This window comes from Epinephelus lanceolatus, chromosome 2 (assembly GCF_041903045.1).
Source record: "Epinephelus lanceolatus isolate andai-2023 chromosome 2, ASM4190304v1, whole genome shotgun sequence".
Taxonomy (NCBI): Eukaryota; Metazoa; Chordata; class Actinopteri; order Perciformes; family Serranidae; genus Epinephelus; species Epinephelus lanceolatus.
This window is the reverse complement of record NC_135735.1, coordinates 34884747-34898856: the sequence shown is the minus strand read 5'-3', so window position 1 is coordinate 34898856 and position 14110 is coordinate 34884747. Positions and strand designations below refer to the sequence as shown.

Genomic DNA, 14110 nt, shown 5'->3' with positions numbered 1-14110 from the left:
GTGAGCACTCAAAGATGCTTTACAGAGAACAAGAACAACAAAACAAAAGAAAAAAACAACAATCCATAAGAAGGGAAACAATATAGAGAGGGAGAAGGAGAGCACAGTTTTTTTTGTTGTAGAGAGTTTTGAAGAGGTGGGTTTTGAGAGATTTCTTGAAGGTGGAGAGTGAGGAGGAGTCTCTGATGTATTTAGGGAGGGAGTTCCAGAGTTTGGGAGCAGCAATGGAGAAAGCCCTGTCCCCCCATGTGCGGTGGTTAGTCCTGGTGGGGGGGGCAGGAAGTTGGCATCAGCAGACTTGAGAGTGCAGGAGGGCGTGTGATTTTAATTGAATAAAATCACTTCTGATTAAAATAAAAGTAAATAAAAAAGTGATATTGTGGGATTTTATTTGAAGAGATGGAAAGCATGGTCAACACATTTTCACTCCAAACTTGTCACATATTGACGTTTGGTCATGGACTTTCAACGTCCACATACGACATGCAAGGTACCCTGGGTGCGTTGACATTCTGGGATGCCGTGCCAAGTTCTGCCTGTTACATACATTGTCTTCTTTCAAAATACGCTTCTGTTTTCGCAGGAAATTTACCATTTACATACAGTCTCTTTCAAAATAAATGCATTACATCGGCACAACACTGTGAATTGACCTTTTCCCTTGTCAAAAGTGAAAGTCAGTGTTTGTTGGACCCATCCGCCACCCCTCCTGCCTGCCCCAGTCGGACTTTTGTCCTTGTACCTCCGCGCTTCCCCCTGATGCAGCTGGCCGTCGTTAAACTATAATGGCAACCGGCCATGTATCATGCCAACATTAAAGGACAACTTTTTTTGTTGGTTTCTGACGCAGCAAGTCACTACCCAAGCACCAGATTCCACCAACTTCGGAGTGAGATCGGGCTCGCATGGTAGGTACAATTGTTTTAAGCTACTTTCAGAAGTGCCATTGTAATTAACATAAAGTGGTGAATTAAAGTTAAAACCATTATTAGTATTATCATCATCATTATTAATACTATTATTATTATCATTGTTGGACATTGACAGATTTATTTAATTTTTACTTTGCTGTACTGAAAGGCTTGATAGGTTGCCTAATGTCTACTTTATGTACATCATTGCTGCAACTGGTAAACACGTCAAGTGTAAAATATAAATAAATGTACATATATTTGACCCATTTAAAAGTTTTATTGCCTTTTGTTCCTGAAATCCACTCTGAATCCACTCATCTGCTGGTAATGTAATAATCCTGATTTTTCTTTGGATCAAAGGTATCCACATCCTACTGAAAAGTTTTGAACAACACATACTGAAGGTTTGATCCACATCTTTTTTTTTTGATCTAATAAAATTTCAGAATCCTTTTCTTTTGCATTTTAAACAGCCCATTTTCCTGATTTGATAAGATTATTTCACAATAACTGGGCCCTGGTACATGATGTGCCACTTTTGGTAGTTGAAGATCACTATGAGCACAACAACAAGCTGCAACTGCCACTCAGATCCTTGGAAGGGAAAATCAAGGTGACATGAAGTGGAGGAGGTGTTGCAGAACATGGAGTCGACTGACCTGAAGGTGGCCTGAGCTGAAATTGAGGTGAGGACTGGGAGGAAATGGTGAAGTGGAAGTGGAGGCTATACAACAGGCAGAGTCAAGGCTGCACCAAAGCAAGCTGGTGGGACTCAAGGCAGAGTAAGACTGGGGTGTTTTCAGCCTTTCCAGATTGACACTGCCAAAAAGAAAGAAAGAGAAGGGGAAAATGTCATGCAGGATGGTGGCTATAGGGCAGCAGGGCACCTGAACAGGGTGAGACAATGTTTGGGAGAGGTAGGTGATATTGTCTGAGCTGTGGAAAGCAGAGCCCCACCCTATCAAGTTCCATGCCCAGGCAGTGTATGGCTTCCCAGTCTGTCAGATCTCCACACATGTTGCAAAGCTTCAACACCTGCTGTGCTCCAAACGTGGTACATTAGAGCATATCCGGAGTTGTTTCCCCAAAGCACTCTGAGAGTGTCAATGATTAAGTCCTGAAGGTAACTGCAGTAACCATCAGTGCCAGAGATGAGCAAGCAGTCCTGCTCTTCAAAACAGGCCATCACCCTCCTCAGAGGGAGGGAGCAGCTACAACCCTCAGTTAGGACATCTATAGGAGTTCTGGCCTCCGCAAGGGACTGGAAGCTGTTAATGGATCTGGAGAAACAACTCAGCACATCACAGTCACCACATTGTGACTGGATGTTGCTCTTATGTCTGAATCCCCAAGCAAGTCATTATGCTGCAGCTAACAGTCCCCTGGGAAAATAGCTTGGCCAAGGACTTCAGGAAGAAGCTCAGCACGTATGAGGGGCTGGTTGGTAAATGCAGGCAAGGTGGCCGGAGGACAAGGTGCTTCCCGGTTAAAGTCGGATGATGCGGGAGCTTTGCGGCGTGATCCTTGGCCAGTTCTTACAGCCCGGGGAGAAAGGAGAAAAGCCACCAGTAACACCACAGATGCAGTAGAGAATGCATCAAGATGGTTTTGGCTTAACAGAGGAAAACCATGGGGGAGGCAGATAGATAGCCATCTGGACACAAGCTGAGGTCTGATCAGCCTCAGCCAGGTCACCTAGAGGAGGCTGTATGATGCTGAAACATGCTGGTGGCAGATTGCATTTCTTCAGTTGGTTCAAGAATACTCTGGTATTCAGAGTAAGTGCACTGGAAACAAGTGTTAAATCTCATCCCATCCAGAATGTTCCCTCACTGTAAATACCACAGTTTTCCTCGAGCACAGCTGACTTGCTCAGCTCCTCACCAACCAATTATAATATTGTCTGTAGTAGAAGAATCTAATTTGTTTTCAAAGAAAAAACAGCAACACCAACCTGCCGTTCACTGCCAAGAGAAACTACTAAAACCTCTTGCTGTTTGACTCAAGCCAGACAAGTTTACTATCCTAATTGGTCTCAGTGGGCAGAGCATCAAATGTGTAAATAATTTTCTCAGCATTTGGCCAGCTCTATCTTTGGCTATCCTGGCTTTCCTTCTTTGACTGGGAAAAGAAAGCTGTGCCTGTTGGAACGATGTCCGTAATTCCTAGAGCACATTGTTTTTATCTTGTAACTGCTTTAAATATGGTAATGAGAGACCGATGTTCAATCACAGAGCCGCCAATCTTACAATACATTTCAACCAGAGTGCATGGCCAGCACTGTCTGACGGGGGGTAACAAATTGCAGATGGGGTTTCAACTGTTGCTGCGGCATGTTCAGTGAGACTGTGGTTTAAGGGAATCAGGTTACTCATAATTAAGAACATAGCTCGGAGCGGGTCGTACCCTCCACCGGGTCAGCTTTTGTGATTCTGACGGGTGACAAGTCATTTCACTTCTGTTTGTCTGGGCTGTTAGCACTGCAACATAAGTTTTACATTGTACAGCCATGTCCTGCATTGCACACTTTATAAACCCTTTCTACAATAACCATAGAGCAGCACACACACACACACACACACACACAGTGTGATGAACAGAGGCACACAGCCCAAACTCAAGCTAATAGCAAGGTGTCAACATTTTGTGAGGTAAATCTACTTCTTGCATGCCTTGTACATTCAGATCATGGCACTTTTGTGGAGTGATTTGTGAGCAGCTGGTAGTTTGTGTTCATTATTTTTACGGAAGCTGGGGAGGGAAAAAGGAGAAGCAGGGAAATTACAGCTTGACCACAATCACAGAGGACACAGCAATGCTATTAGTTTTCCAATGCAATCACATAATCCGATGGCCCAGACATTTGCTTTAATCAGACACCTGGGAAATGCATCCATCCCATTTCATTTCATCAGCTCAAATCAATCTCATATCAGCATTAAATGAATACGCTGAGACGAGAAATCTGGGTGGACAAGATATTATTACCAAAGGGAACTCATTCATTACTGCCTTTTATGATTGCCTGTCTTTCTTCTCCATAGTGTAGGCAGTATAGAAAGCATTCTTCTCCTACATGTTGTAAAACCATTTGTAAAAAACGAAAGGAGGCTGCATTTAAAAGCAAAAAATGTTCACTAAAATTTAAACAGTGCAAGGTGACTCCATTACGGGCTTTACTTTCATCCCAAAATGCACTTTCTGAGTAGATGCCACATCAAAAGGTGGATGTAGCACTTTGGAACTTCTAAGGACAATGCCTTGTTCATTACAGTGTCACAAGCAGCGGCTTTGATATACATGTGGACTGCTGTATAGCCTTATCTGACTGGTTAAAGCTTGTGGTTCTCCCTCTCCTGCTCTATCTTTGTATGCTGGTGAATGTGGGGATGCTGCTGGTATCAGTGATGCTGTGAGTGCTGCACGAAGCGAGTCTTTGTCTGCTCTGGGAAGGCTGGGCTCCAGCTGGCTCCCGCTATGTGCAAAAGTCAGTGGGTCCCTCAGCACTCAGTGCAGGAGGCTGGCTGGTTGATTGATTGGGATGCACACCACCAACGCCCCCCCCCCCCCCCCCCCCCCCACCACCCCTCCTCATTCCCACCTCCTCCTCCTCCTGCCTGTTCTTGCACAGGGAGCACATGTGCCTCTCCTACTCTCCATTTTTTTTTTTTTTTACCCAGACCTGCTTTATTACTCAGGCATTAATGCAGCCATGCATACACGTCCGTGCAAGTGTACAAACAAAGGTGCATGCTCTCTCTCTCTCTCTCTCTCACACACACACACACACACACACACACTGAAGAAAACTGAAAACACACAATGATACCTGGATTATGTCATGTGAATTATTGAGTGTAAATTCTGCATGATTTGAAAATAGGGTTTTGACTGGAACATGTGTATCTGGATGTGTGAGTGCCAATTAAAATAACCAGTGTCTGCAACATTGGGTTCATTCAGGGCAACACATTTGCAGTCATTACAGATAACTGCTTAGCAGGACCATTCTCCACAATAGCAGAGATCCCTAACGAATTCATCATTCCAGACAGAGAGAGAGAGAGGGCGCCTGGGGTGAAATACGGGACCTATTTTGACACATTTGGTATTGCAAGTGTTTCTCCACCGTATCCGCTTTGAATCAATCTCCCAAGTGTTAGTGGGAAGCATGGAGTTGGACAAAAAGGAGGAAGAAGGGGTGTGTTAGAATCACCGACAGCTTTTCAGGACTCCAGCGACGATCAGCCAGCCAGTGTCTGGTGAACGTGCGTGTGCGCGTATGTGCGCGCGCATGTGTGCGCCCATGCGTGTGTGTGTGAGTGTGTGTGGACCAGCAGCTAACACACACTTAACATTCGTTCGCAACATGGCGTTGAAGCGCCGAGAGACACGACGGCTCTCCCCCGACTAATGCAAGCTTATTGTTAGGAAAGCCAGGGGACTGTTAACCAAAGAGACCTAAACATTCACAGAGAGTCCTTTACGCACCGGCGGAGACAATAGCGGATTCCAACATATGCATGTCGCTGTAACAGTATAGCTGGTTGTATAGACGTACGCTGCTACCCCACTGGTGGAAATCAAAGGCTGTACATGGCGGTGGAGAGTACAATTTGGCTGTTCTGTCTTCTTTCGCTGTTTTGTGGTCCATCCAAGCAAGGTAAAAGCGCATACTTTAATCATCTGCATGTTTTTCACTGGAGTGCATGTGTGAGGCAGCGGGCCACTCATATTACACTGAAGTGCAGTTACTCAGATCATAAGTGGGCTGTGATAAAAGATAGGAGAGAGCCACTGGGTGAATTTGCACCTTGCACGGTACGTGCAATATCCCCTGCGTGTTCTGTGTTCACCTCATGTGGCCTCTCCGGTTCGTATGAGGTAGGGTTGTATTGTTACTTCATGGGTGTCTCTGTCAGGACGCGCTGCGAGGATTTGGCGTTGCGAAGTTGCAGCACATTGCCGAAGGAGCAGCCCCTGAATGGTGCCACAGAGCGGCCAGGGGGGCTTGGAGCCGACCGGGGAAGTTTCGGATCAAACACGGGATGGAGCTCATTATGGAGACATGTGGGCTCGGCCTTGGTGTTTAAATAAGAGCGGAGCGTGCTGGAAGCAGCTCAGGCTCAAATGTGTCGATTTCTGTGCCAGTGAAATATCTGAAGTTTTTCTCACGGTTTAATAACCCACAACGAGTGTGCGCGTGGGACGTCTGGTCTTCGCCACTGGCTCAGAAAGTTGAGTGAGAGGATTGTGAGGGAAGGGTAATAATGTCATCACAATGCTATCTGTGTCTGCATGATCTTGATAAACTTGAGGAAGAATGTGTGAGAGAGCTGGTGGAAGATATTTGATTTCCCAGACATTGCGGTGGCTCCTGAGAGAGGCAGCGTGCTGCTGGGAGAGGGAAGTCTGCCTACACAGGCGGCGACGAGTGGGTGAGAGACCGACCACAGGATTTACATGACAAAGACCTGTGCAGAGTATCAGTGGAGGTTATACAGTTCAGGGCCAGAAAAAAAAGCTTAACATTAAAAATACAGTGAGCCTGCCATGCATTTCTTTTCTTAAAACGGACCCTCATAGCGCATGCATACACATGGCGAGGCTAGTCTAATCCGTGTATCACCCATATTATCTTTCTACTAACCTTTAAGGAGTGAAATAAATACACTGAAATGTGTATGTTAAACTCTGACATGGCTGCTTTCAACTGTCACTGACATTAAGGTAAAATATTCATAGCTGCATAAAGTTTCAAGCACTAAGCATTAACATGTTAACAGGTTGGTATTTATCTGTGAAGAGCCTTGCATGAGAGGAGTAGACAAGTGGCACTGTGTATGTGTGTCTGACAGAGAAAGATAGAGGGGTGGCGCACAACAGAATTTTGAGGTTTATCTTCTGTGGACTAAGATCTCCAAGAGGCATTCATGTTCAGGCTGGGGAAATGGTTGGATTTGATAACTCCTGGATTTAAAGCTATACTGCCCCACAGTTTAAATTACAGCCACTAATGGAAATTAATCAACAACTATTTTGATAATCTAGAAACAGTAGCAAACATTATCTGGTTCCAGATTCTCAAATGTTCTCAAAAAAGGATGTGCTGCTTTTATTTTTGATACATTATAGTGAACTTATTTCCTCTGGATTGATTGGTCGGCTGAAACAAGGAATTTAAAGATGCCACTTTGGTTCTGGGAATTCTTTGGCTTGAAGATGAATCAAGAAAATTAATGGCAGATTTACTCATGGAAAGGAGGCTTGTGCTCATGACATGTTAAGATTAGCCCCTTTTAAACTACTTCTTCAAGGTGGGAATTGATGCCATTATGCCACCTTGCCGTTCTATATTAAAGGTACATTCGCCAAATGGGGAGGCCGAGTTGTCTTGCCTTTAAGTCAGCATCGCAGGTGGTAACAACCCCAAAATGATTTATGTATGAAAGGGACAGCCGGCAGGATAGGATCATGGGCACCATAGGTGTGATGTTTTGACATGTTATGTGTGCCACCCATGATGGGAGATTTTAAAAGTAGCTGATAGCAGTTAGCAGCTAACTCATAGAAAAACAGCAGCTGAAAATTGCAAACTGGGAAAACAATGAGGTCAAGGACTTCCTTTTCCTCTGAGCAGAGGACAAGATCAGCCGCCATATAACATGGACAGTAAATGATTGTTAATGCTATTGTTATTTTTAAGAAAATGCTGCCAAAGCACGTTATATGTCACACCGGAGGTGGGCACTCTTGTGTTACATATCACACCTGTCACACCTCTTTTGCTTCTGTGATGCCGGCATGCTATCTAAAATCATACACAGGATTAGAATGATGCCGCAGTTGTTTGATGTTGTGTAAAACTGTGAAGGCAGCATGAAGAAGGGACCTTACAGCAGCCCTATAGTGCGATCTCTTTCTACATATGCTGTCCTCCACGGTTGAGCTGTAATGTTAGCTAGCTTGTTGGTGCAAGGTGAGCTAGCAATAAATAGATGCTTCTTTCTGCACGGTGATACAGTTTGTGGGTGTAATTCGGTAAAGAATATAGTTCTGAGGGCTGCTCACAACTAGGTCTGTGTATTATCTTGAGCAGTGGTTCCCAACTGGTGGGTAGTGGTCCAAAAGTGGGTCGGGGGTCCATTCTGAATGGACCGCATTGACTCGCGAATATGTCAGGTTTGTAAAAAAAACACACTTTATTTTGAAGTACACTGAATTTCTGGCACAGGGTACCATTTTCTGCTGTAGAGTGAATAAATAACAGACAGCTTCTTAACACAGACAGCTAACTAGCTCAATGACTTGACAAAATGCAAGTATGAGTGAATATATTAGACTATGTGGACTTTGAACCAATGACTAAAGTGAACTCTGGACCCCGTAACCAGGTCATGATTTCTGGAAAGGGACATCGTTGAGTATATCAATTTCTTTCTTTTTTTTTGCTTTTTGAGCACCACAAGCCAAGTGCCATCTAGTTCCACTATACTGGAGAGAAGTCAGACAACTCTACAGCTGATATCTCCAACACTCGGCAGCTCACAACAAAACAGTCTAGGTTGATGAATAGCACTACAGGTTGGAGGATAATATGTATTTCTGATTTCATAGTTTACTGTCCCTTTAAAATCTTATACATCCTCTGATGTGAGAACAATCTGTCACATCAGACTACCTTTGACGAATACCTTCAATGTCACAATATCTTATATAATATTAGATTGCTGATATCTTGTGTGGGTTGATGGGTTGATTAGCCCATGCAAATACTGCACAAGCTAATATTTTCCGCTACATCTCTCACTGATGCTTTGTCCAATTTCAATTCTACAGTACAGTACATCTCTTGGCAAAAATGCCTGCTTAAAGATTTACATCGTCTTATCATAGTGTTTGTTTGAATTGTCTCTCTTCCTGCAACACCCATGTAAGCACAGATTTTCATACAAATTGAGAAGAGAGCTTTGCTTACCATTGGCTTTTGTCTCATTCACCTGGCAGTGGAGTTGTGTTTAGTGTATAGCTGCATTATTAAAGTTTTGTCAGAGGATTTTATCCTTCTCTTGTGTCTGGATATTGCCTGCTCATAGTTTTGCTGCTGCTGCAACTCCAGTATGACATGCTCTGCAGTAACTGTTACCAACACCACTATGAGAAATAAAGGAATATTGTCTACAAGGATTGGTGTGGTGGTGAAAAGGCATGCATGGCGGATTGAATATATCAGGAACTTTAAAGTACTTTAGCACATCCAGGTAGACACCATCTCCTTCTGAGATATACTGTAATTTTATCACAAGTTACATTATTCATTGTTCAATTATGCATATAAAGGCCCTAAAAGGGAGGCAACTATAGAGGTATGCCTCCTTGACTTCCATCTGATATAATGGTAGAAGGTCAGAGGATACAATTTATATAGAGTTAGATTACCATGTCCCGCAGACTCCATCAGAGACTGAGTAAGAAATTACTCCCCTTGAGATCCTCCTGACAGGAGAGTGAGTGCCACACTGGGGGCGATCACATCCAGATGATGAAATCTCTTGCAGGTAAATGGCGATTGTGATGGAGGTTGTCTGTGATAAGAGTGAAGTGGAAATTGATTTATTTGTGCTGCGAGATTTATCACTGAAAGTTGGTACCAGTAAGTTTTGACATGTGGTTGCTGTCTAAAAAGCCTTTCAGATTATAAAATAACACGTTTAGAAAATGACTACAAGAGCTTTAAACAATCACACACTAAAACACATTTAGATATTTAAGAATTGTCACTGTGAGTGTGTTTTGCTTCAGAGCAGCAGCCACATTCGAATCTCTCTGCAAACACCGACAGCAGCATCATGCATGTATTATAACTAATTAATGACTTTGCATTGGTATTAGTCATCAAGATCAGTAAACAGCACAGTCAATAAAGGGTGACTCTGTATGTGCATTTTATTGGGTTCAGAAAGTGGAGCATGAATGTTCCGGGTGTTGGTTGTTGTGGGAACAGAGGCTAGTAAGTGGGGGCCGGAGATGATTCTGGGACAGGGATGAATTAGCGGGTGCTGGTGGGGCAAATTTGAGGGCAAGTGCTGTAGCTACAACCACAAACAAAGAGCTTGTTTTGTCCATTCTAAAGATCGAATAGAAATATGTCAACTTTGCTTAAGGTAAGCAACATAACACAAGCAATGAATTAAACAAAAGAGCCCGAGTGTCTGTGTGTTCACAGTCCATACAGATATTAATGAGCATAATAAAGTAAGAAAAACATCTGCACTCCTGCAAGACTTTACGAGCAAATGAATCTGATTATTGTAACGCCTTTGGCCTTTTTATATGCACATGAAAATTGTCAACACAGCAACAGTTGCATGATGAAGCGTTGGCGCTACACTGACTGTGAATGTCAAATGAGATCACACACACAAATTAGTTTGAACTGTTATGAAAAGAGTTTGTATTAACAGTCTAACACTTCACATTTACACTTAATAAAACTCCCAGTCCTCCTAGTCATTTTATTCACCAGCATGTATAGACTGAGCTCACATGATGCTTCTCTGCACTGTTCGGCTTACACGCTTACACGGTTGGGAGATGCAGTGCAACGGCAGTCTCCTGCAATTGCAGCATAGTGTGATATGCCTTGATTTAGTGGAAAAGTACTTCACATTAATTTCGTTCGCTGTACCAAGTACCATCCATTCTCCAAACTGCTTATTCTGCATGTCTATGGGATGAAACCAGTGCGCCTGCAGGAAAATATACGGCAGATATAGTGAGAACATACAAACTCCACAGAGAAGGGCACTGTGCTGCCCATATACAAGTTCATTCTCACTGATATGTATTAGCATAGAGCCTGCTTACACCTGGTAATAATGTGCATTTTATTGAACACAAGCAGACAGCTTAGACGCATCGACGTTCACACCTGTATGCGTGTCTTCAGCTGACCACTTGTGGTCAGACTTCATTACTGCCTATGACGCTTACTCTCACAAGTGAAAGTGCCCTGTGCACAGTTATTACATCCACTACAACCACAAGTGGACAGGGTTGGATCACCAAAGACGCATGTTAATACCAGGTATGAACAGAGCCGTAGCTTAAACACCTTTAACCAGGAAGAAGAAGCTAACCACTAAACATTTTTTAAAGATAGTTTGTCTAAAATGATGTATTGAAATTGGTGAGTGGCAGTCCAGTTGACTGTGCGTCCAGTCAGTTTTTGCTCTATTATTGGTCTCTACCAGCTCTTGAGAGAAATATTTGGCTTTACATGGGCTAAAAGCTTCAGTATGCTGCCAGATAGTCTGTAACTGTTTTTGTCTACTGCTTAGTGCTGAGCAGGTAGAGTACAATGGATTTTTAAATCTTTAAATTCATGAAGTACTGCTTGTGTCCTTGGAGTTTGGATTTAAGTGGTTATGTTTGCTGAAAAGATGCTCCGTGCTTTGTCTCATAGTGGTGCCTTACAATGCTATTTTTAATAACTGCCACTGTTTCAAAACACAAGAGGAGACATACTGGTTTTGAATAACCTGTGGGAAGAATAAACAAAGCTGAATGTTTCTTATTGTCTGCTTTTCTCTCTTCAGAACTCGACATGTGAAATCACTTTTCTCGGACTCGCATACTTGTCCGACTGCTGTCTTTCATTGTGTCTCTCTCAATGTGTCTGTCTCACTAACTCAAGTGGCAGTTCTTATTGGCATGCACAGATGTGATTGGCTGATAGCATCTCATCCAATGTTTAAGGAACACAATTGGTCTAAATTTCTTGGTTGCTATTCCAGTGCTACAAATGCGGCTGCAGTTAAAATAGAAACACTCTCTCAAAACGTTACTAATTCTCAGTAATGTATTGGTTATAAGTCTGGGTCTTGATAGGGTGATATCTGGGTCTGGAACCAGGGGAAGGAGAGGATGGCAGTTTAACAAGGGGGTTGCATTTTGGTCATTCTGCTAACAAGGGGCATTGCATCCTAATCCCCCTCAAATCGCCGACTGCCCTGAGGATGAACCAAAACCTTGAAGAGGTTATCGTATAGATACAGATCCCAGCTGCTTTAAATGTAAAAATTGCCACTAACGTTGCATCTATGATTACAAACAACTTTGATTCTCTTCATCCTTCACAGCAGAGAAACCATTTTACTGCCTTGTTATTAACATGTTGTAGTATTACAGCCAGAATAAGCCTGAATGAGTTAGGTCTAATTGCTGTTGCAGTGCCTTTAATGTCATTGTTTTCTAAGCCCCAATGGCGTTTTCTTCTTGCTGTGCATTTTATTTCATTGGGTTTTAAGCCCAAATTACATCTTACTCAGTTTTATTTTCATGTTGTGAAGCTAAATGGAGGAAAATTGAAGACCCTGAGTGGATCGTGACTTAATGACTGAGGAGAAATGTGGACCCCGAGGCTAGAAAAAGTCAGGAGCCACTGGTGTAAAGTTTAGGAGGAAAACCTGCAGAGTCTGTTTAATGTGTCTCTGATTACATTATGTGGTTATCACAGCTTTCCCCTTCCATTAACTTGTTATGTGACTCTATACAGACGGACAAAATAAGAGTGAGCAGCTAATGTGCACTTCGTATTAATCTATAAATAAAAGTAAATGAAAGGGGACAAATGGACTACCACAGCTTGTTGAATATGTGATCACACTGTAACCTAGTTTAGCTAAGTGAATGCTATGATGACCTTCATTCAAAATAAAGGTATCCAAATGAGCAGCATTTGCTCACATGCTCTTGACATGCCTATGAGGGCTGTGAGCCAGCCCATTATAATCACTACATTCATGATGTCTAATATTCAGTTTGCTTTGAAATCATCTTAGACTGCCTCTGTGATTTCAGCTCTTGGGAGAATTAAATACATATTTTTATTGTGAAATTGATGAATAACTCCTCAACTCAACATTGAGTTACTGTTTTAGGCTTAAATAAATAAATAAATAAAAGCCCTTGGCTCCAATATTCTCAGGTCAGACGCGGTCTTCTCAACAGCTCGTTTCATACCAACTTAATATTTCGACTGAACACCCGAGGAACATTAGCAGTTGGAAACTTACTGTTGAAGTGACCCTGCGCAGTGTTAGGCATGGTGGTGGGAGGGAAATGTTTTTTAGAGTCCACCATTTATTCCACACACTGCAGCAGGGTACTGTGGGGCAAAGTCCACAGTTCTCTAGCTTAAATATCATGGAGATGTAAAGTTACACAAGGGGTTACATTTTCGGCTTGGCACAGTGTCAGAGGAAGATATTTTGGATCTGGTGAGGTTGGTGTGTTACAAACATTGAACCGTTTTTACAAAATCTGAACAAGGTTATTTGTCATGAAATTTAGAGTTCAAATTTTACCACAAACTGCACAAACTTTAGTTTGCAGCAGAGTTAAGTCATGGGTATGGAGTCTGACAAAAGTTGCATCACTGATTGACTGATAACAATCGTACCTGTGCTACATTTAAATGCAATAGCAATTTCTTCCCAACACACACACACAAAACTTTTTTTTTTCAACATTCGTCTGCTTCACTGGTTACCTCCATTATGCTGGCTTCAAGCTAGACGTGTCAAAACACCAGAGAAATGTTAAGCAAAGCAGACCAGATGCTGAAGTGTGTGTCAATAAATAATTCATTGTTGGGCAATGCAAACAAGATACTAAAAACAACCTATATTTGTTTCCTCAAAACATCTGGAAATTTCAATGGGAAGAGCAACAAACCATTACTTAAGGCAGCTTCTAATGGCTAACACTGTGTAACATTTACAGCAGAAGCAAAGCAACATGGACATCCCACTGGAGTCTTTTTTTGCCTCCACCACATTTTGAATATAAGTCCAATGCTCTTGTCTATTGGCCTCTATTGGTCTTCCAAATATTGAGAAAAATTTCTGGCTCAGAAATTAAAGTTTCCTTTAAAGCTTGGTTTTGGTTTCTGGCACTGGTAGTCTCCCTGCTGACTGCTTTTGTCTAATGATCTGATTCTGTTGCGCTGATCCACGAGGCATCAGTGCGCCAGTGATCTGGTGGTGTTTTTAAAGGTTATCCCTCATTCTACAGTTTCACGTAGGCCTACTTGGTGTCAAAGTGGTATCAGAACAGGAGGTAGAGTCAAACTTTTAGCCAAGTATGCATTATATAGAAGGAGCTGTCAGTGGCTCTCAATGTACAGACTAACA

At 42.6% G+C, this 14110-nt stretch overlaps 1 protein-coding gene across 2 annotated transcripts in view; it reads left to right on the top strand.

Moving 5' to 3' along the window:
* Positions 1–5252: 5252 nt before the first annotated feature.
* The window catches only part of igdcc4 (immunoglobulin superfamily, DCC subclass, member 4), a 74956-nt gene continuing 66098 nt past the window's right edge, over positions 5253–14110 (top strand). For both annotated transcript variants that reach the window (XM_078161094.1, XM_033621438.2), the window contains exon 1: positions 5253–5577. In XM_078161094.1, coding sequence (XP_078017220.1) covers positions 5511–5577 — 67 coding nt within the window. In that variant the 5' untranslated portion in view covers positions 5253–5510. The remainder of the gene's footprint in view (positions 5578–14110) is intronic.